At 44.2% G+C, this 20,440-nt stretch overlaps 2 protein-coding genes across 2 annotated transcripts in view; one reads left to right on the forward strand and one right to left on the reverse strand.

Moving 5' to 3' along the window:
- Positions 1 to 658: 658 nt before the first annotated feature.
- Positions 659 to 18,810, reverse strand: LOC142469845 (pancreatic secretory granule membrane major glycoprotein GP2-like). The gene is made up of 8 exons (XM_075576526.1): positions 18,799 to 18,810; positions 17,446 to 17,634; positions 8,553 to 8,746; positions 8,161 to 8,342; positions 7,046 to 7,282; positions 6,072 to 6,228; positions 4,657 to 4,780; positions 659 to 807 (listed from the first exon to the last, which is right to left on the reverse strand). Exons 2-8 carry the CDS (start codon positions 17,504 to 17,506, stop codon positions 665 to 667), a joined length of 1,098 nt encoding a protein of 365 aa, XP_075432641.1. The 5' UTR covers positions 17,507 to 17,634; positions 18,799 to 18,810; the 3' UTR covers positions 659 to 664.
- Positions 3,104 to 20,440, forward strand: part of DRC7 (dynein regulatory complex subunit 7) — a 56,502-nt gene continuing 39,165 nt past the window's right edge. Inside the window, exon 1 of the mRNA XM_075576523.1 lies at positions 3,104 to 3,253. The gene's annotated coding sequence lies outside the window, so the exon portion shown is untranslated. The remainder of the gene's footprint in view (positions 3,254 to 20,440) is intronic.

A 20,440-nucleotide genomic window follows, 5' to 3' on the forward strand; every position in this document is an offset into this window, starting at 1 on the left:
GTGACAGCGCCTCCATCTCTTGCAGTCCCCTGGGATGAGGGGAGAAATCCCTGTAGGAGAACTGCTTTACGCTTCTCCCTGATAGATTTCAGTCTCAGGCAAGAAGGTATGGTGAAACCAACACTTTATTACTCCTTACAGATGTACAGCTTATACACCAGCAACAGCAGAGCTTAGGGCCTTCACCCTCAGGATCTTCACTCCCAGCCAAGGGCACAAGGAGCAGTCCCTGCTCTTCCCCCTGGTGGAGTAGGAGGAATAGTCTCCCGCTGCTCCCCTAAGGGAGGGCCCACAGATAGGCAGAGCCCTGCCAACGGGTTGGGGTAGACTGGCCTCTCTCAAAGGTAGAGGCTAACTGACTAAATTTGGTGTGTGCAGCTCCTTAAATATAGGAAGCAGACTTGAGTCCCTGATTGGACACAAGGCCTGGTTGCAGTGCCCTCTCTATGACTCACGGAAGCTGCATAGGAGTGGGGAAACCCCATGATTACTCCTAGACCAAAACCAGCCAGGAATACATATCAGAAAGTACAATCTTGTGGCATAGCTCTCATACCACTTGGCTTTCACCACCAGCATCTATCCAGGAGGTTATAACTCACAGGCGCAATAAATTAGACAGCCAAAAAAAAAATGTCAATTTATGCATTTTTTTAAATTTTATTTAGGATGTGGTAGAAACATTACAGGCGTCTGGACCTTTCGTCAGCCGCCTAACTTTCAGTGCTTTGGCAACTGCAACCAGACAGAGCAGGAGAAGGACAGCTCCTGCTGCAAAGGATGCTGGGATTGTGAGCTGACGGATACCTGGGAAAAGAGTAATGTCAGTCAGGGATGGGCTGTGTTTAGATCAGTGATTCTTAACCAGGGTGTATACATCAAGACATAATAGGATAAACTAATTTAAAATACATAATGGAATTTGCAGCAAAACAATATATTGGGGGGGGGGTGGGGGAGGGAGGGAATCAAGACAATATTTCAAGGGAACCTTCCATTGTGCCGGAAGGTGGAACATTCTTAACCAGTGTATCCAGCCCGTGTTCACACATGGATTTAAAACTTGGACCTTAAATGCAAAGATGATTCAGAAGCGTCAGACAATGCAAAGACATGGAGAGATGCATGCTGGGTATTACCCAAAGAGACAGGGAAAAAATAATGAATGTGTTCGAAACTAAATCTGACAATCAGAAGGTGAAGAAATGAAAATGGAAGTGGGCTGGACTTATTGCAAGAAGAAACCCCTCATTTGACAAAAGATGGTACTCTACAGGATCCCAAGAGAAATGAAGACCAAGACGATGACCAAAGTAAGATGGGAGGGTGAAATCAGACGTGTATACACAAACATTCTGCAGAAAGCGACAGACTATATTGCAATGCGATGTCACCTCTTGGCACAAAAATGTGAATAGTAACTTTGCATAGACCTTACATGGAGTAAAAGAATAGTCTCTAGGGGGTTGCAGATCTTCCAGTCCCATTTTTAGTCTTAGTTTGGGGATCATGAGCTCTTGCAGTGTTCTGTAAAATTGTTGTAGCCTCATGACCTTTGCATCTGTTCCTAGCAATGCGATAATTAATAATAATACATGCGTCCTTTGTATTCTAGAGAAGGTTCTGCAAGTTGAAATTTGGGAGTAGTACATGGGTAACATCTTTCCTTAGACAAAGTGACTCAGGGTCGGCTCGCCCTGTGATCTCAGTAGTCACTTTACCGCTGAGCTCAAGCCCCAAAAATTAGATAGCAACTTTCCCAGTAGCGTTTGCAAATAAAATTCTATGTACAAAGGAGGGAATTGGACAATTACTTGTGGAAATGTGAAAATAAGGGGAGCGGAAAGTGAAATTACAATATATAAAATATAGTGTACAACTGGGTGTAATAAAGAGAAAGTATTGTATAACCATAAAATGTGTGGTCTCTTAAAAACAATTTCCTCAAACCGCAAGCGGGAGTCTTCCTCCAAGGTTTCAGACGGAGAAAGGACAATGGAGCCAATTGTACAGGTAAATTTTATAGAACATGCAGATCTTCAATAATCACTCACATTTTGGAAATTTTCAAAGGGCAATGTACAGGGTTTTTTGGCAGGTCCTTATATAGTCCGCAATATTGCGCCACTCTCGTGGCTCAGGGGAATGCGGTGACCGCCGGCACACTCACCCGGTGTTCACTTCCTGACACTGATGTCACGAGCTACATTGCACTTTGAAATTTTCCAAAATGTGAGCGATTATTGAAGATCTACGTGTTGTATAAAATGTACCTGTACAATTAGCAGCATTGGATCGTCTCCTTTCTCCGTCTACGAAGCCCCCTGCTTGCGGTTTAAGAGGAAATCATTCTTGAGGCCACACGTTTTACGGTTATACAATACTTTATTTCCTTTTACACCAGTTGTACACTATATTATATATTGTAATTTCACTTTTGTACTCCCCTTATTTTCACATCTTTGAACCTAGTGGTTGTTCTTTTCTGGGTTTGAGCTGCAACACTGCATTTCACCATTTTCACTTTTTATTCACTAGCGTCAGGTTATCTTGCACTTTTCACTTATTTAGACAGGTTATTTACAAAGTATCCAGCCTGCAAAACCAGTGCAATTTATTATATTTAAAAAAAAAAACAAAAAAAAAAAAAACAAGATTAAGAAAAAAGGAATCTCATTGATACTTGAGTTTCCTTTAATAAATAGTGTGCAATTCATTTGGTTTTGCAGTTGGGAGACGTGTGTGCATAATAATAATAATAAACGTTCTTGTATAGCGTTTTACGTAGCGCTTTACAGAGACATTTAAATGAGCTTACAATCTATATTTTTGGTGTCTGAGGCACAGGGAGATAAAGTGGCTTGCCCAAGGAGCCAAGACTGGGAATTGAACCGACTCCCCTGCTTCAAACTCAGGGCCAGTCAGTGTCGTTACTCACTGAGCCACTCCATTATATGCTACATTAAAAAATATGATACTCAAAAAAATTCACTCAAATGTTTCTGCCGTGCCATCTTCACATCTCCCTAGGTAATAGCATCACTTCCTGCACCAGCACAGACTTCCTGTTCTAACCGATGTTCAGTGGTTCTCTACCTTTGAACAGATGCACCCGTTAAGGATTTTTAAACTCTCAAAGCACCCCCTCCTCGCTTGCACAACCACCCTTATATCAGAATGGGACATTTTGCGGCGACCAAAAGGCCAGAGTTCGGTCGCAGATATGCCTGCTGTGGGCCACTTCTACATTAAGGTATGTTTTTGGTGCTTAGTGGGTTAACTTTAGGGGTTTTAGTGGTCAGGGTAGGGATTCATTTAATCGATTTTAGGGTAAGGGTTAAGGTTAGTGACACTAGCAGTGAAGAGGATTACGGCCAAGCGCCAGGGGTCACGGCAAAACTGCTGCGACCAAATTTTAGACCATTATATACTCATCCTTTTACTAAACGTACTCCATATTTATCGCCTTCTCGCAGAGCACTCATTTCTAACTCATAAGCCCCCCCCCCCCTTATCTTACTTACCACCTACCTCTTCCAACCCCACAAAAGCACTATCCCACCCCCCTCCCCCACAAAGCTAGCAAACCCTCACTCCTTCCACACACCTCAAACAGGTCAGCTGCTTTGTGGGTGCATCCTGAGCGGGCTGCAGATGGACGAGGCTTCGCTCTGTGCCAGGCGGAGGAGAGGTGGATCACAGCCCCTACGTCTCTAGGCAGCTCCGAATTTATTTTATAAAATATTTTACCAGGAAGTAATACATTGAGAGTCGCCGCTCGTTTCCAGGTATGTCCTGGGCAGAGTTATGATGACTGTCACTGTGAGCAGCCAGTGTTTCCCCTCAAGGCTGCAGCCCCCTTGGCAGAGAGTCACGGCATACAGTGCCATCAGTCCCTGCAATGGCCCAACAGGAGCGCTATATAGAGAACGCTGGAGACCACAAGTCTGTACTATAGGTGTAGATCCGAAACGTTTCAAGTTTTTGATACAGATCTACAGTATAAATTATTCCCCGTCCCCTCCTTTTTTTTCTGTAAAGCATGTGACTGTATAATTCTACATCCTTACCTAAGCTGGCAATCCTTTGGTGCGCCTGTTGTAAATCTGTAAAAATCCTGATTGTGTGTGCGCGCCTAACTTAATGGCCATCTTTCAGTTCCAATCATTCAGTCAGTGTAACTCAGCAGCTACAATGTATCTGGATATTACCAAGGTAACATTATGTATTGTTACAGTTTAGAGCTCAAACTGCTGGGAATATCAGCAACAAATTATCACAAAACAGGGAGTGGGGGGAAGAATCTACATATTATTTCACATGTTTTGCCACTTTAAGAAGCAAAGCAATCATGATTTATATGTACGCACTTTAATTTTTCCTCTAAGCCCAAGGGTCACCCAGAGCTGACCGGTGGTCCTGCAAAGTCTGGGGAAACGGCGGTTCCAGAGACATTTGTAGATTTTGGTGCCAGTTGTGATAAGCTACCAACATGGCTGCAGAGAAGGTTAGATTGCAGATGGGATTGCATTTTTAAAAGAAACCTGACCTGTGTCAAAGTGGAGGTCCAGCAAAGATTAAAATGTGAGTGTATCACCATAAGGGGGGGGGTACTAGTTTGGGAACTACTACGTAAGCGAGAGAAAGCGACTGTACCAGAGTCAGGATTCCCAACGCTGGACACTGTAGTTCTGACCAACTTTATGGGTCCACAGGACAAAATCTTCCTGTAAGGGTCGTCACTCAGGTCTCTCCTTTGCCGCTCGATGCTTTGTTCTTGCTGCAAAGAGAATGTGGTTAGGCCAATGTGTTACTGGTCCCTCTGGCAGTGAGGTGTTTGAACCTCCCTTCTACAGAGCCATGCCTCACATGGAGGAAAGGAAATCAGGCTGATCCCCTGGGGATGTCTCAGATACAAGTGTACAGCTCCTGGGGGGTGAGATGCAAAGGGGGCGGGGGATGCAGAAGGTCTGGCAGCTGGGAGGTAGGTCATCCACAGGAGCGGAGCCCAGGTGGGAGATCCAATTTAGTGGGAGATACAAAGTGGCAAAGACCAGGGAGGATGTTGAGCGACAGCTGTTTGGAAAGGAAGAACAGTTTGAAATGGGGCACCCGGTTTAGGTGTGGGATGGTCCCTTGGTCATTTTTGTATTATATTTTGCCTATAACATTAATTCCCAGAGTATAGGGCATTTACCTGGCCATGAATGCCTGGGTGGGTAAAAAAAAAAAAGTGGCACCATTAATGGTCAGGTAATGTTCTATCTTAGAGGGATTCCTACTTAACTCAAGTGAATGGTCTGCAAGGTCTTATAGAGAAACACTGGCCCATTATCTTTAAGACTTTCCAATAAGATACAGTGAAGGACTAGTTTGGCCTCTTGGAAACATTTATGAAGCAGCATGTTAAGCCATAAGGCAATTTACAGATTAAAGCTGCAGTTCAGGCAATATCCTGCATGTGTGTTTTTTTTTAATAAATCAGTTCTGTAATAAGAAAAAATACTTTTAGCATTTTCTGTTTTAAAAAACAACAACTTTGAAAGACCAATTTTCTTGTATTCTATTTTAACAAGCATGTTTGTTACTATAGCAACCGTTTACATTCCACATATTTAAAGATGTCGCCAAACTTTGCCGATCAATAGACAGAGAACGCATTGACCGGCAGCTATCCAGTTCTTTAGGTAAGTAGAGATTGCCCACATGAAACTATTGAAGTTAAAAAAAAAAAAACTAAAAAAAAACTAAAAAAATAAAATAAAACGGGAGCCTGAACTGCAGCTTTAAGTCAATGGGGCGTAAAGGGCCTTACAGTTTAGCATGGCTTCTTAAAATATAACCCTTTGTCTTTCCTGTTTATTCTGAAACATCAGAAAACTTAGGCATTTGTTTACACATTACCATTTTAACCAGGAATTACCCCAAAAATATATTTATTTTTCCAAATATGTTCTGTGATAAAAATAAAGCAATCAACCAAAAACTATTACAGTACTTCACTGTAAACATACTGAACACAAATCTAGAAGGTCCTAACAGATACCACAGGTGGATGGGAGTCTCCTTACCTTGTCCAAGCACTCTGTGGTGTTTGATTGGCATAGCCAGATGCGACAGTGTAGGTAGACCTCTGTGTAACTGACAAAGTGAAACATCTGCAGGGAGAAGCGGGTCAGCGAGCCGTTCCCAGAGCTAATCATGGCCACGGTTGAGTCGTTGGCCTGGCTGTGGAAGAGCAAGACACAACCTATTGATTCCCCAAGGAGTGGGTGGTACTATTGAAATCTTTGTGAGATAGGGTTTAAGTTGTAATGGGTGCACGGTCATCCTATTAAAGTCTGGAAGCAACTGATTAAGTGGAAGAGGTCATCCCAAAAAAGTTCAGATGTGAAAGGGAAGTACATTAAAAAAAAAAAAAAAAAAAAAAAGTTCATTATAGTGAGGTCTACAGGAGAAAGGAAAGAAGTCTAAAATGAACAAAATATTTGTGTAAGTGATCATTGCATGGAGTTGCAGGGTGGGGAGCAGTTTAATTTATTTAAGATTAACTCCCCAATGAAGTCTGTTGAAGAGGGGAGTGGGGTCATTCCAAGTCATGCCATAAAAAATCGATAAGGGCTACAGGTGTGTAAATTATTCCATTTAAAACATGGTAAATATTGCTCAAAATGGTCATCCCACTGAAAAGGAAATGTGGGGCACAAAAGGTGTGCAAGTGTAAACTAGCTTTTATTTTTAAACCTATATCCCATTGAGGTCTATGGCCATAGAATTGCAGCGACAATACATGGCAGAATTAGAGCTTTGTTTTATTCAAGTCTCCCCAAAATGTAATACTGACACAAATCGTACGCTACGGTAGGATTTTGGAATTACGCAGAGAACAAAAAACCCTGAACATTTGTTAAAAACTGAAACAAGCGTGACTATCTTTAACCTACAACACATACATGCTAATGTAATGTATGTGTTATCTAGCATGCAAGGATTGATAGAGGCTTTATAAATACATCCAAGGTTTAAGTCCGTACTGTCTTCTTACCCATTTGTGATTATTGGATGTTTTATTTCATGGCTGGGATCGGCTGCAGGGGTAGCCCAGCACTCCTCTAGCTTGAGCGTAAAGTTGGTTTGTGGCCCATGCATTTGGAGCTGGACATAGAGTCGGTGAGAAAGAGGGATGATCGGGGGCCAGTAGTAGGGTTTTAGGAACGCCGACGTCTGGTGGAGAGTCATGGTGACGTTGAACTCCCCTTCTTGAACCACAAAGGTCACCAGCCTGAGTGGAAGGAGAAGAGCATGACAAACGGTACTGAACATCAGTAGTGGGATCCTACAGATTATGTAATGAAGGGGTTAAGGTGGCAATTTACTTAAGCTTGTGGGTTTCATTGAAGCCTCACCTACTTAGAACCACTATAATGGAAGTATACCCATCCATCTGTCTCTCACTAGTGACCAACATCTGGACCTGTGCTTCTAGAATGCCAATGTAGCTGCATGGACACTTCTAACGTGTTTATTATAAGACTGATCCGTGTTTTTTTTTTTAAACTCCTACCTCTGTCTAAATAGATATTTGAAGCCCCATCTGGACAAGAACATGGGGAGATACAGTAGGCTGGAAATATTGAGCAAGTTCAACCTTTTCGTTAACGGCTCAATGATTTCACACCTGGCTCTTGATCTGGATAGGTCAATTCCCTCTGGACTTTGAAATGGAGGTAACGGATCTAAATCCCTAAATTTACTCAAGGTTTATAGAGCCAGCAGCCTCCGCCGGCTGATGTAATTAAAAACTTGCAAGGGATGGTCATTTCAGGGTCGTTAGAAGCCAAGTGGCAACTTTTAATGTGAGTCAAGTCAAGCTCTTTGCTGGTGGTGATTGAGGTGGTTTGGCCAAAAAGCTGCGGTACTTTACGATTCATGCAATTCAAGCCCAATGGATTGCCTCACTTGCAGGAAACTGAACATAAGTTAGCTTCCTTCAACGTTATTATCTTTACACCCTATAGAAAGCTGGGGAGGTAAATGGTTTGTAACCACCACCTTTTGTGCCCTTCAGGTCACTTGTGGAAAGGGTTTCAAGTTAACCCCACAAGTTACATCCAAGAGTGGTGAAGGTTATATCCTTCAGTAATGGATAGTAGTACATACGAGGCACTGGTTAGCAGGGGGTATGGCAAGGACACTATCCGGTCATAGCGATAGACACAGAAGAATCTGATGCTGATATTAGAGGATCTGGAGATTAGCCCCCCTCCGGGAATCATATCTTCCTTCTCCACGCTTGTCCCGGTAGTCAGCTCATTGGAATAAACCAGGTGAGAGCCATTCACCTGTCAAAGCAAATGACAAGAACAGATACTACACAACCATCCGCCAAGCCTTCACGATGTATAGAATCTATACATCTATAGTCAATTCTATATCATTTTATTGTACCATTTGTATTCCTAGCACATGTATATCAATAATTTATATACACATCCCCATCACCTTTCCAAAGTCACACTATTATTACCCAGGCTGAATGGCCCACTGCATACCTGTACTTGGGTGCCACAGTAAGTGTGGTTTTCATAGGTCAGGGTGATGGACACATGCAATTCAGAGGTTTCTTGCACCTTACAATTGGGATTTGACATGTGCAGGAGAGAGGAGTTAACACCCAAGTCATCAAACACGCTCTTCAGAATCTGCAGCCTCATCTGATCATCACAGGTCAGATCCAGCTTCACATCTAGGGACAGCCCAAGAGTGTGACCATTGTCACTGTTAGAACAATGCTATTCGGAAACCTTCAATGTGAACTTTCATACGAGTATCCCCGTCAAAAAACAATAACAGGAAACCCTACTCATTATGGCAACATCCGAGCACACGGGAGAAATACCTGTGAGAATATTTGCTTCTTGGGACTATACTGCAAGTCTCGATATGAGAGACGCCATTACAAGAATATCCCCAATGTACTGTAAGTACATCACTTCAGAGTTTAAATTGAGACTTCAGGGCCAGTCATCTACTACAGGGAGACCAGAACCCTCATCAGAACGTACTACAGGGAGACCACGACCTTCATCAGAACAAACTACAGGGAGACCTTCATCAGAACGTGTGAAGGTAGAAATGTGTGTGAATATATATTTCTTCTTTTGTTATGTTATACGCCCGAACTTTGTCTCAGATATCCTGGTAAACACATGACCAGATGATTAAACCATGAACTGATGACGCAGCTATGCACGAGGGCTGCATGAGCCCGGGAGAATGTATTGCTACAATCAAGGAAGACAGCGTGTCCCGGAATAAAGATACATATGACTTAACCAATCAAGGAAGACAGCGTGTCCCGGAATAAAGATACATATGATTTAACCCCTCCCATGCCCCTCCCCGCTATGAGCTATATAAACTATGTTGTGTACTCAATAAAGCAGGAGTTCCTGTGTTGCCCCCGGGGATAACGCATGTACTGAGATTGAAGCTGAACCTTGTGTCAGAGTCTTTCTTAGTGAGCTAGCGCATGCATGATTGAATTTGGAGCAAGTGACTGAAGAGAGAGAGACCCTGATATAGTGAGATTCACGACCTCATTATTTGGCGCCCAACGTGTGAGGGGGGGAGCGTGACTCCGGCTCACCACGAGAGACTGACCTGTCGCTGATTTTGCTGCAGAGACCGTGACACACCGAACCGAGGACTGATCACCCTCATTGTCAAGGTAAGCTCTTGCATACATTTTGTGTGTTATCTTGCCTATGACAAGTCGGTGGGTTGCTGCCTAGGTAGTATAATCTGTTTAGGTCTTTCACTCACGTTGATGTGATACAACGGTGTGATCTTTAGAGTCGCGCTCTGTTTAGAACTGTTAAAAATATCATACTCTTCAGTTGCTTGTGGTCACCTATAAGTTGCTAAATTGTGCGAATGTTTACATGTTATATATGCTAGTCAGTGCCGCAAGTAGGAGCCCGAAGTGGAGTGGGATTTTTGTCGACTGACTGTAGCTAGTATATGTATGTGTATTAATGCATTAGTGTTGGGAATTTAGGTGACCGAGTGGGTAGTAATGGGAGATAGATTGCGGGTTGTCTGATTGATTTTCTGATAAGTAATTGCAAAATCCCTGAATGAGAGTGCAGGCTGTCAGCCCAGTAAAGGGGAACAGGACAGGCACCAAGAAGTGCAGGCTGTCAGCCCAGTAAAGGGGAACAGGACAGGCACCAAGAAGTGCAGGCTGTCAGCCCAGTAAAGGGGAACAGGACAGGCACTGATGCTCTGAGGGCGGTAACCTGGAAAAGTGGTTCCCTCGAGACGTAGAGATAGTACTCTGTCTCCGGTACCGGGTGTCTGGGGTCAGGGACCCAGCGTCTGAGGGCGGTAACCAAACAGTGGTTCCCTCGAGACGGTGACACAGGACCGGCCACGATATATTAGTGGGACGAACAGAGAATTCAGAGATGTTGCACTTATTTAAGAAAAAACATGTGTTGCCCACAGGGGCACAGACAGCACTAGATTTAGTCCGCACTCGAGAAGGAAAGAAATATACCAAACATGCTACTAATCTATATAAACTGGCGGGAGTCCCGCCTACGGGAAGATTGCAACCGAAGTTGTTAAGAACGAATATGCAAAAGTGATATAAGTGAAGAAAAAAAAAAAAAAAAAAAAAAGGTGCAGTTTTAACATTTAAGCACAGGCAAGTAAGACAGGGAAAGGAGTCTTAGCCTGCCACCGAGAGAGAGAATAGAACGGAAAAGAATGCCAGCCCTGGTAATATTTCTTTGAAAACTTTATTCGTGCTGGCCACACGAATGGGTCTTTTAAAACCAGAAAATATTCTTTTTCCTTCAGTTCTAATAGCAACTAGAAAGGGGAGTCTTTTTCTATGGGAGGGGGAAGTTCAGGGAGCGCAGTCTTATGTGATTTTTGAATCCCACATGGAAATGTACCTTACGTTAGTATGAGTCAAAATAATTCTGTTAAGGGACAGAAGGGTACCGCTGCAGTTATTTTATCATTGCCAGGACAGAAGTTAATATAAGAACAAGTGAAAAATAAAGCAAGTACGCTGTTTAAAGTATGTAGTATTACTGCAGCAGAAGGCAGGTTACAGCCAGAAGAGTGGCGAAAGATATTGAAAAAAAAAAAAAAAAAAAAAAAAAAGGAGAGGAATTTTGAATGATAACAACCTGCTGAAGATAGCAGAAGCCTGGTTTAATGTTACCAAGGCTGTCCAGAGAAAAATAGACCGAGCAGGAGATAGAAAAGGGAGGCTAAGATTGTTTTAATTGTGGTGTGACTGATTTATCTATGTGTGGCTATTGAGCTTCAAAAGGAAGGTTTCACTGAAATAGAATGTGGAGGGAAAGATAAGAAAAGTTACTGTTATATGAAAGTACCCGAAAGTGACAAAACTACACCTTCTACCCCTAAAGTTGACTCTCCCCCTCCATATCCTCAAAATAGTCCATGTCCCGTGGAATCACCATATTGGGTATGTCCCATATGCAAATCACAGAACCCAGTATGCAGGGATAATTGTTACTCCTGTGGAGCTCACCGCCCCCGTGAGCCTGCTAGTCAGGAGAAAGACGAGAAAATAAAATTATGCCCCCTTGTCACAAGATAGCATGAATTTGTAGTGAATGAAGTCAGTGAAACTATGAAAGTTCAAAACAGAAGGCATTAAAAAGAACTGAGTGTAGGGAGATAGCATGAGCGTGTGGCGTTATTTGTGTGTTAAGAAGTTATATGAACCTCAGCTATATAAAAGCCTGTTGGTTAATTTTTGAAAGGTCATAAAAAATGTAGTTCTTAGGGCTCTGGATAAAGCTCCATGTATTTAAACTTTAAGCAAAAGTTCCAAGCTAATAATTATTATTTTTCAGGAAGAAGCTGTGGTGTATCTTTATCTTATCTTTTCAGGGTCAATTGGCGAAACGCCCAGAAACAAGATGGCTCTTTGCCCGGAAACAAGTCTTATAGAAAATATTTTTTCTTTAGTCAGATGAATATGCAGAGTGTCTTTAAAATTATAAAGCTGACCATGTGCTCAGCACTGTGCAAAGAGATTATATAAAGCAAGACATTAGTGTGAAGTCTTATACAAAATCATTTGTCTATTAACTGAATATGTGATGTATGTTATAACGAATTAACCATTTATTTTTTCCAAACGTGTCCGTAAGCAGTGGTTATTGTAAAAATTGCTGTGTAATCTAGAATGGGTTTGCTAGAGGGTGGTGAATTTGGGAGTCACCTCTCATTTGTGGGTGTGTCTTGTGTATAGGGTTAAATACAGGGGATACATAGTTGCAAAAGCAGTTACATAAGTGAATAAGGTATGCATTATGTAGAAGGCATTTCAAATTTCTTAGCAGAATAGTTACAGTGGAGTGTTCGGGGTAAAAGCCAAATAGGGATTGGCTAGGGAAATTTGTAGGGGTAAAATAATTGCTTAAATTGGGAGGGAATATTTTTCCATAACAGTAGATAGTATTGGGAAAAGGGATATTGGCCTGTAGTTTGAGACAGTGTTTTTTGTCCCCACTTTTGAAGCTTGGGACAAACTCTGGTAGTTTCCCAGGTCTTAGGGATATGGCCTGCAGACAGGATAGAATTAATTATGGAAACAAGTGGTTAGCAAGGGATGAGGCCCTAAAGTTTCAGGAACTTAGATTGTATCAAAGTCAGGTTCACATTGGCTACTTAGTTTTAATTTGAGGAACATTAATAGGGAATACCTCTGTCTATATGTGGATGCTAAGACAGGAGTAAACACATTGATACAAGAATTTAGTCCTAGGTATAAATTATCTCCCTATGAGACACATATGGGATGACTTGTGACTATCAACAGTCCAAAGGAAAGAATTAAGGACCATGTTAGTGGTAATAAAACAGTAAGTTGTATGCAACTAATACATTTTTTGAGTCTCTCTAGGCAAAGTTGAAAGTGCACCTACTCGAGATGGGGTTAATAGTCACATATTCCCTGCGCAAGCATGCTTTTCATCTCAGGTGAAAAGGCCTAAAGTAATCACCAATACAGCAATTAAAGCGGCAGAGTCATTTTCCTGGACCCAAAGTACAGTAAAGCTCGTTCCAGCTCCACCAAACATTCCAGCTCCACCAAAGACCAAAGTCACCTAAAGCACAGCCGCATCAAGTTAACGTCTTGCCGAGTCAAAACTCTAACCGTTAACCAACGAGGAAAATAAGACACCAGGCTAAGGCCAGGTTTTATCAGAACTTTTCATTTTTTCAGAGACTCAATATTTTTATTCTTTAGAGTGTGTTAAGTTAGAAATTTAAGGTGTATGTACAAGTGAGCCTTGATGGGAGGATTGGTTTCCTGGAAGCGTGGCTTGTGAAAGCTCTTGTATGTGTTTTGGCAGTACTCTTCACTCTCTATGTATGTGTCATGTGCAGCAAAACTTTGATCCAGAAGTGTGTTGCACCTCCACCGAAAGGAGGGCGGGTGTCAGCCACAAGGAAAGGATCATAAGTCAGCCATGTTGACCCATCGCAGACATCGTCTGTTCTGATATTCTGAGTGAATGATGTATACAATGCGTGCAGGGTGAGGATCATGCATTAGCTTCCACAGATACCAAACCCCCTCAATTCTCAGTAATAGAATGTTGTGATGATTCTGAAAATCCAAGAACAGGTTCAGATTAGGCTTATGGCCTTACAAAACAGAATTGCTTTAGACTATGTTTTAGCTTCAAAAGGAGGGTTATCTGTTTGATTAAAGACAATGTTGTGTTTTTATTCCAGATCAGTGTAGCAATGTGCAGCATGAACTAGATTAAATACAAGAGATTCAAAAGAGGGTTACAAAGGGAAGTGACAGATTATCACCCTTGGGGTTAGGTGAATGGCTTAGATCACTTGGAGCAATTTTTTTTGAATGTTTTGATGTGTTTGGGAGTGTTACTTGTTGTCATATATGTGGGTGTCACGTGTTGCAAAGGTATGATCCACAGGTGTGCGACCCCCTCCCCCAATCGGATGCCACTCTTTACAGATGCCAGAAAACAGCAGTACCGTGAAGAAAGAAGATGCCGACCACAGTTATTCAATTCATCAAAAGACATATTGGCCGCAGCGCCTTACGAGACTATGACAGTGAAGGGCACGCGCCCTTGTCCTCTGAGTTATCCCTGGACTATCATCATGAACTTAATTCTCAAAAGCTATGTTTTAAGAATAAAAAGGAGGGAGTGACAAAGTGAGAATATGACGTGAGGGGGGGTCTGACATAACAGCACTGGGATCTAAGCAACCATTTTGAGTCAGCATCCATCTTAGATGCCTGATATTGTCTATTGTCTGTATGAAAGTTGGAATGAATGTTAGTTTAAAATACATTTTTTTCTTCTGAAGTTCCAATTGATATTGAGCGGTTCAGCTAAGCCAAAAACCTTGAGAACAAGAGCAATGTGCCAATGTTATGAAAATATGCCATTACAAAAACGAGAGAACATAAGACCAGTCCATTATAGTACTCTGGAGTGACAGGGGTGACCAATCAAGTTCCCAGACCCTAGTTTGTTTTTCGGTAGGGAAGGGACTCCTTGTGTATGTTCTGTAGGTCTTCGAGTTTAGCGAGCAAGCAGTTGTCGGGGATGAGAGAAGCTCACGAATAGCCGACCAACACCCTCAGGTAGTTTTTCTAAGGTTAAGATTAGTCATAGGGAAAGTATATCCTTTTTGGTTTAGTTTTTTAATATTTTTATAAGATTATGTTTGTCTCGTGGTTTCTAGGGGGGACTGTGAAGGATAGAATATGGGAGATCATATCTCTATATTCTGAAGAAACCACTCGTCTCCATTTTTATATCTGTTTGCTGTGCTTTTTTACTAATACTGTTTTCTATCCGAGGTGACTGTGAAATTCCGCTTGCACAGACTCTCGCCCACGCCCACGCAATAAGGAAGTAGCAAAGTGACCTAAAGCCGACTGATTACAGAGAAAACGAAACATAACTTCAGAAAGCAAGGACACACGGCATTCCTGTGAAACTTGCATCAGCCGACAAGACCCCCGCCCCCATTGTGCCTTTTTTCTACTAACTAATGTAATAATTGGATAAGCTTTGCCGCATAATAGGTGTGGCATTGAATGATTGGCTAGTGTTAGCCTACTTTGATATAAATAGATTGTAATACAAAAATTCGGCAATTGACGGTAAAACAGTCAAGGCACTCAATCAAATTAAGGACCTAGCTTTAGAGGTAAAGAGGAATGCAGGAGTAGATACCAGTTGGGCCAATTGGATAGCAGATTGGGCGGGAGGATGGAAATCGATTCTTACCACGATCGGCCTAGTTATTTTATGTATTTTTATATTTGGTATTCTTATTCTCTGTTGCCTTATTCCTCTCTATCGCAAACTGATGCTCAAAGTTGGTGGTGTCGACATGATGATAAACACCGGAAGTGAATTGGAAATTCTGCTTAGCTCCAAAATTCACAAAGATATGCCTACCCACAGTCCTTCTAGGACTCCTCATTTTATTTGTAATTCATTGCTGTAGACTATTAAGGCTATACGGAAGGGAAGGGACTCTTGCGGTGTGTTAAGTCTCGATGGAAGGTACAGGAGTCTATTAGAGATATCCTGTGCCAGTAATCGAGTGAAGTATCCCATTCCTTTTTCCCCATCGCAAGACAGCCTTACTCCCTTAGGCAAGTCAGAAATATCTATTCAAGGGGGGATTGTGAAGGTAGAAATGTGTGTGAATATATATTTCTTCTTTTGTTATGTTATACGCCCGAACTTTGTCTCAGATATCCTGGTAAACACATGACCAGATGATTAAACCATGAACTGATGACGCAGCTATGCACGAGGGCTGCATGAGCCCGGGAGAATGTATTGCTACAATCAAGGAAGACAGCGTGTCCCGGAATAAAGATACATATGACTTAACCAATCAAGGAAGACAGCGTGTCCCGGAATAAAGATACATATGATTTAACCCCTCCCATGCCCCTCCCCGCTATGAGCTATATAAACTATGTTGTGTACTCAATAAAGCAGGAGTTCCTGTGTTGCCCCCGGGGATAACGCATGTACTGAGATTGAAGCTGAACCTTGTGTCAGAGTCTTTCTTAGTGAGCTAGCGCATGCATGATTGAATTTGGAGCAAGTGACTGAAGAGAGAGAGACCCTGATATAGTGAGATTCACGACCTCATTAAACGTACTACAGGGAGACCACGACCTTCATCAGAACGTACTACAGGGAGCACGACCTTCATCAGAACGCCTTAACAATCATGTGTGCCCAGTGCCATAAGAAATAATCCAATTATAGGATCCGTCTGATGTTAACGTGTCACAGCCCCAATCAAGAATGCCTGTTGCATGCATACATGTGAAGACTTGTAGATTTACTATCCTAAGAACATTGCAGGGCCACAGTATTCTTGCCCATCAGTTTCCCGTTAGAAGCATTCTACTTACAACATGTCAATGTTAAGCTGCATTACCTTTAAGAGAAGAAAAATGCTTGGAAACAAAATAGCATTGGTCCTTCGAATGTGTGTCTTTCTACTTGTTAAAGAAGCACCACCCTTGGTAAAACATCCCATACCGGTCAAATAATTTTCTGGATAGTGCCACCCAACTGTAGATTGTAAACATTCGTTGTCTAGTGTTCTGGAATCTGAACTCTTGTTCTTATTGAAAGTATTTTTATTAAATGGGTGTGGGCCAGACAATTTTGTTTTTTTTTAACATTTTGCAATCTGGGAACAGACACACGCACACACGATCAGTATGATAGTCCAGACCAGTCTTTCAGATTGTGCTTTGTAATTCCAAAAATGTCACCAGCAACAAAGTAAATGGTTCTTTACAGTAAGGACAGTTACAATGTGGGATTCATTACCCATTGAGACTGATGGCAGATACAATAGATTTATTTAAAAAAAAAAAAAAAGTTGAACATCTTTTTAGACAGGAAAGGTATACAGGGATATACCAAATAAGTAAACATGTGAAGGATGTTGATCCAGGGAGAAATCCGATTGCCAATATTTGGAGTCAGGAAGGAATTTATTTTTCCCATTATGAGATATCATTGGATGATGTGTCACTGGGGTTTCTGTTTGCCTTCCTCTGGATCAATATTGTAAGTACAAATATAGGATTAAATATAGATCTAAATTTAGCATAGGTTTAACTTGGATGCATGTCTTTTTTCAACCTCATCTACGATGCAACTCAAAACCAGATCATTGACAATCTGGAATTAGCCGACCCCTTTGCTTCCAAAAAGAACCTTGCAATGCATTGCACAACGCTTGCATGGAAAGACTAAGATCCATGGAACGAGCCTCCCCCCTCCCTCCCCACACCCTGTAAAACTGGAGCTGGTTGGTAGGTAGGTGTGGGGGTTAAATCCTTCTCCGTACCTTCACAGTAGCGGCCCGTGAACCCTGGTCTACAGCGACAGGTTGCCTTCCTGTTCACCATGTGGCAAACGCCGCCATTGTCACAGGTCTCAGAGGAGCATGCTCTACCATACTCCGCTACTCTGGTGTCGTTGTCCTTCGGCCAAGGGTCGTTGTAAAACGTGTACACGGTCGCCGACTGGTTCCTCGCTGCTCAGAAGATAAAAACAGACATTGATGCACAGGCCATCAATAGTGCAATCTAGTGTTACTGGTTAAAAAAACATTTTAACAAGTTAACAGTAACTGGCTTACGTTAACCAATCTAACTATACTAAAAGCAAAGATTTGCCTTTTATCTAAAATCGAATATACAAATTCCATCTTAGTGGGCTCTAAATGATTAGGGGGAAGTCAAGCGTTTTCTTCACCCTTCTCACGCTGGCCTGTATGCACAAAATTGTGCCAAGCTTTAGCCCAGTGGTGCTCAAACACTGTCCTCAAAGGCCACCAACAGGCCAGGTTAAGGATATCCCTGCTTCAGCACAAGTGGTTCAGGCAAAAAGGACAGCCACTGCGCTGAAGCAGGGATACCAAAACCTGACTTATTGGTAGCCCTTGAAGACAGCGTTTGAGCACTACTTTAACCCATGTTAACCCTTATGCCGTTTTTGCACACGACGCGAGCTCACCAAGAAAACCCCCCCACCCCCACACGTCACTACGTCACGGGGCCCCACGGAGTGCCAGACCCCAAGGGGTAGTGAATAAGTCGTGTGGCACCCAAAGGGTGAATCAAGCTTGTGCCGTTTCTTTGCTCTCAGGTTTTACAGACAGAAAACTTTAACGAATGACTACAAAAAGGTCATTTAAAATCTACCGGCTGCAAAACTGGGACAAAACAAATGCACCAGATTCAAAGTGAAAACTCATTTATTTTTTTAGTGGATTTATCCGTTTGCAGCCAGGAGCCTTTAGTAAACCGGCACCCCGTACGGAGTTAAGTATCTCTGGAAGCAGGGGGTCCCCAGAGCTGAAATTAACAGTTCAGCTCCGGAGACCCCCTGCTTCAATCCTGTGATTTAAAAATAGGAACACTTCATTGAAACACGTATTGCCGCTTTAACATAGCTAGGCTGAACCAGGGAGACCGGAAGGAATGTATTTTTCCCCTTATGAGACTTAATTGGCAAATGTGTCACTTGGTTACGTTTGCCTTCCTCTGGATCAATATAAAACTATAAAATACAGGGAGGAGCAGCTCATCTGGTTAAAATGAACATATGGAAAGGTCTCCTTCAGCCATATCTACTACGCAACTCCAGACCAGCTCATCTTGTATTCCACGCAACTCGTTGCTCACAAGGACCTTACCAGGACTGGCAAACAAAAAATGCAAACAAAAGTAACACAATATCCAACGAGTTTGTGCTGCCCCGGGGCAATACCAAGCGCTGCGCTCCCCGGGGGCAATACCAAGCGCTGCGCTCCCCGGGACAATACCAAGAGCTGCGCTCCCCGGGACACTACCAAGCGCTGCACTCCCCGGGACAATACCAAGCGCTGCGCTCCCCGGGGGCAATACCAAGCGCTGCGCTCCCCGGGACAATACCAAGCGCTGCACTCCCCGGGACAATACCAAGAGCTGCGCTCCCCGGGGGCAATACCAAGCGCTGCGCTCCCCGGGGGCAATACCAAGCGCTGCGCTCCCCGGGACAATACCAAGCGCTGCGCTCCCCGGGGGCAATACCAAGCGCTGCGCTCCCCGGGACAATACCAAGCGCTGCGCTCCCCGGGACAATACCAAGCGCTGCACTCCCCGGGACAATACGACGTGCTGCACTCCCCGGGACACTACCAAGCGCTGCGCTCCCCGGGACAATACCAAGTGCTGCACTCCCCGGGACAATACCAAGCGCTGCGCTCCCCGGGACAATACCAAGAGCTGCGCTCCCCGGGACAATACCAAGCGCTGCGCTCCCCGGGACACTACCAAGCGCTGCGCTCCCCGGGACAATACCAAGCGCTGCGCTCCCCGGGACAATACCAAGAGCTGCGCTCCCCGGGACAATACCAAGCGCTGCGCTCCCCGGGACAATACCAAGCGCTGCGCTCCCCGGGACACTACCAAGCGCTGCGCTCCCCGGGACAATACCAAGCGCTGCGCTCCCCGGGACAATACCAAGCGCTGCGCTCCCCGGGACAATACCAAGAGCTGCGCTCCCCGGGACAATACCAAGCGCTGCACTCCCCGGGACACTACCAAGCGCTGCGCTCCCCGGGACAATACCAAGCGCTGCACTCCCCGGGACACTACCAAGCGCTGCGCTCCCCGGGACAATACCAAGCGCTGCGCTCCCCGGGACAATACCAAGCGCTGCGCTCCCCGGGGGCAATACCAAGCGCTGCACTCCCCGGGGACAATACCAAGCGCTGCGCTCCCCGGGACAATACCAAGCGCTGCACTCCCCGGGACACTACCAAGCGCTGCACTCCCCGGGACAATACCAAGAGCTGCGCTCCCCGGGACACTACCAAGCGCTGCGCTCCCCGGGACAATACCAAGCGCTGCGCTCCCCGGGACAATACCAAGCGCTGCGCTCCCCGGGGGCAATACCAAGCGCTGCACTCCCCGGGACAATACCAAGCGCTGCGCTCCCCGGGACAATACCAAGCGCTGCGCTCCCCGGGACAATACCAAGCGCTGCGCTCCCCGGGGACAATACCAAGCGCTGCACTCCCCGGGACACTACCAAGCGCTGCGCTCCCCGGGACACTACCAAGCGCTGCACTCCCCGGGACAATACCAAGAGCTGCGCTCCCCGGGACACTACCAAGCGCTGCGCTCCCCGGGGGCACTACCAAGCGCTGCGCTCCCCGGGACAATACCAAGAGCTGCGCTCCCCGGGACACTACCAAGCGCTGCGCTCCCCGGGGGCACTACCAAGCGCTGCGCTCCCCGGGACACTACCAAGCGCTGCGCTCCCCGGGACACTACCAAGCGCTGCGCTCCCCG

This window comes from Ascaphus truei, chromosome 19, assembly GCF_040206685.1.
Source record: "Ascaphus truei isolate aAscTru1 chromosome 19, aAscTru1.hap1, whole genome shotgun sequence".
In the NCBI taxonomy this organism is placed as follows: domain Eukaryota; kingdom Metazoa; phylum Chordata; class Amphibia; order Anura; family Ascaphidae; genus Ascaphus; species Ascaphus truei.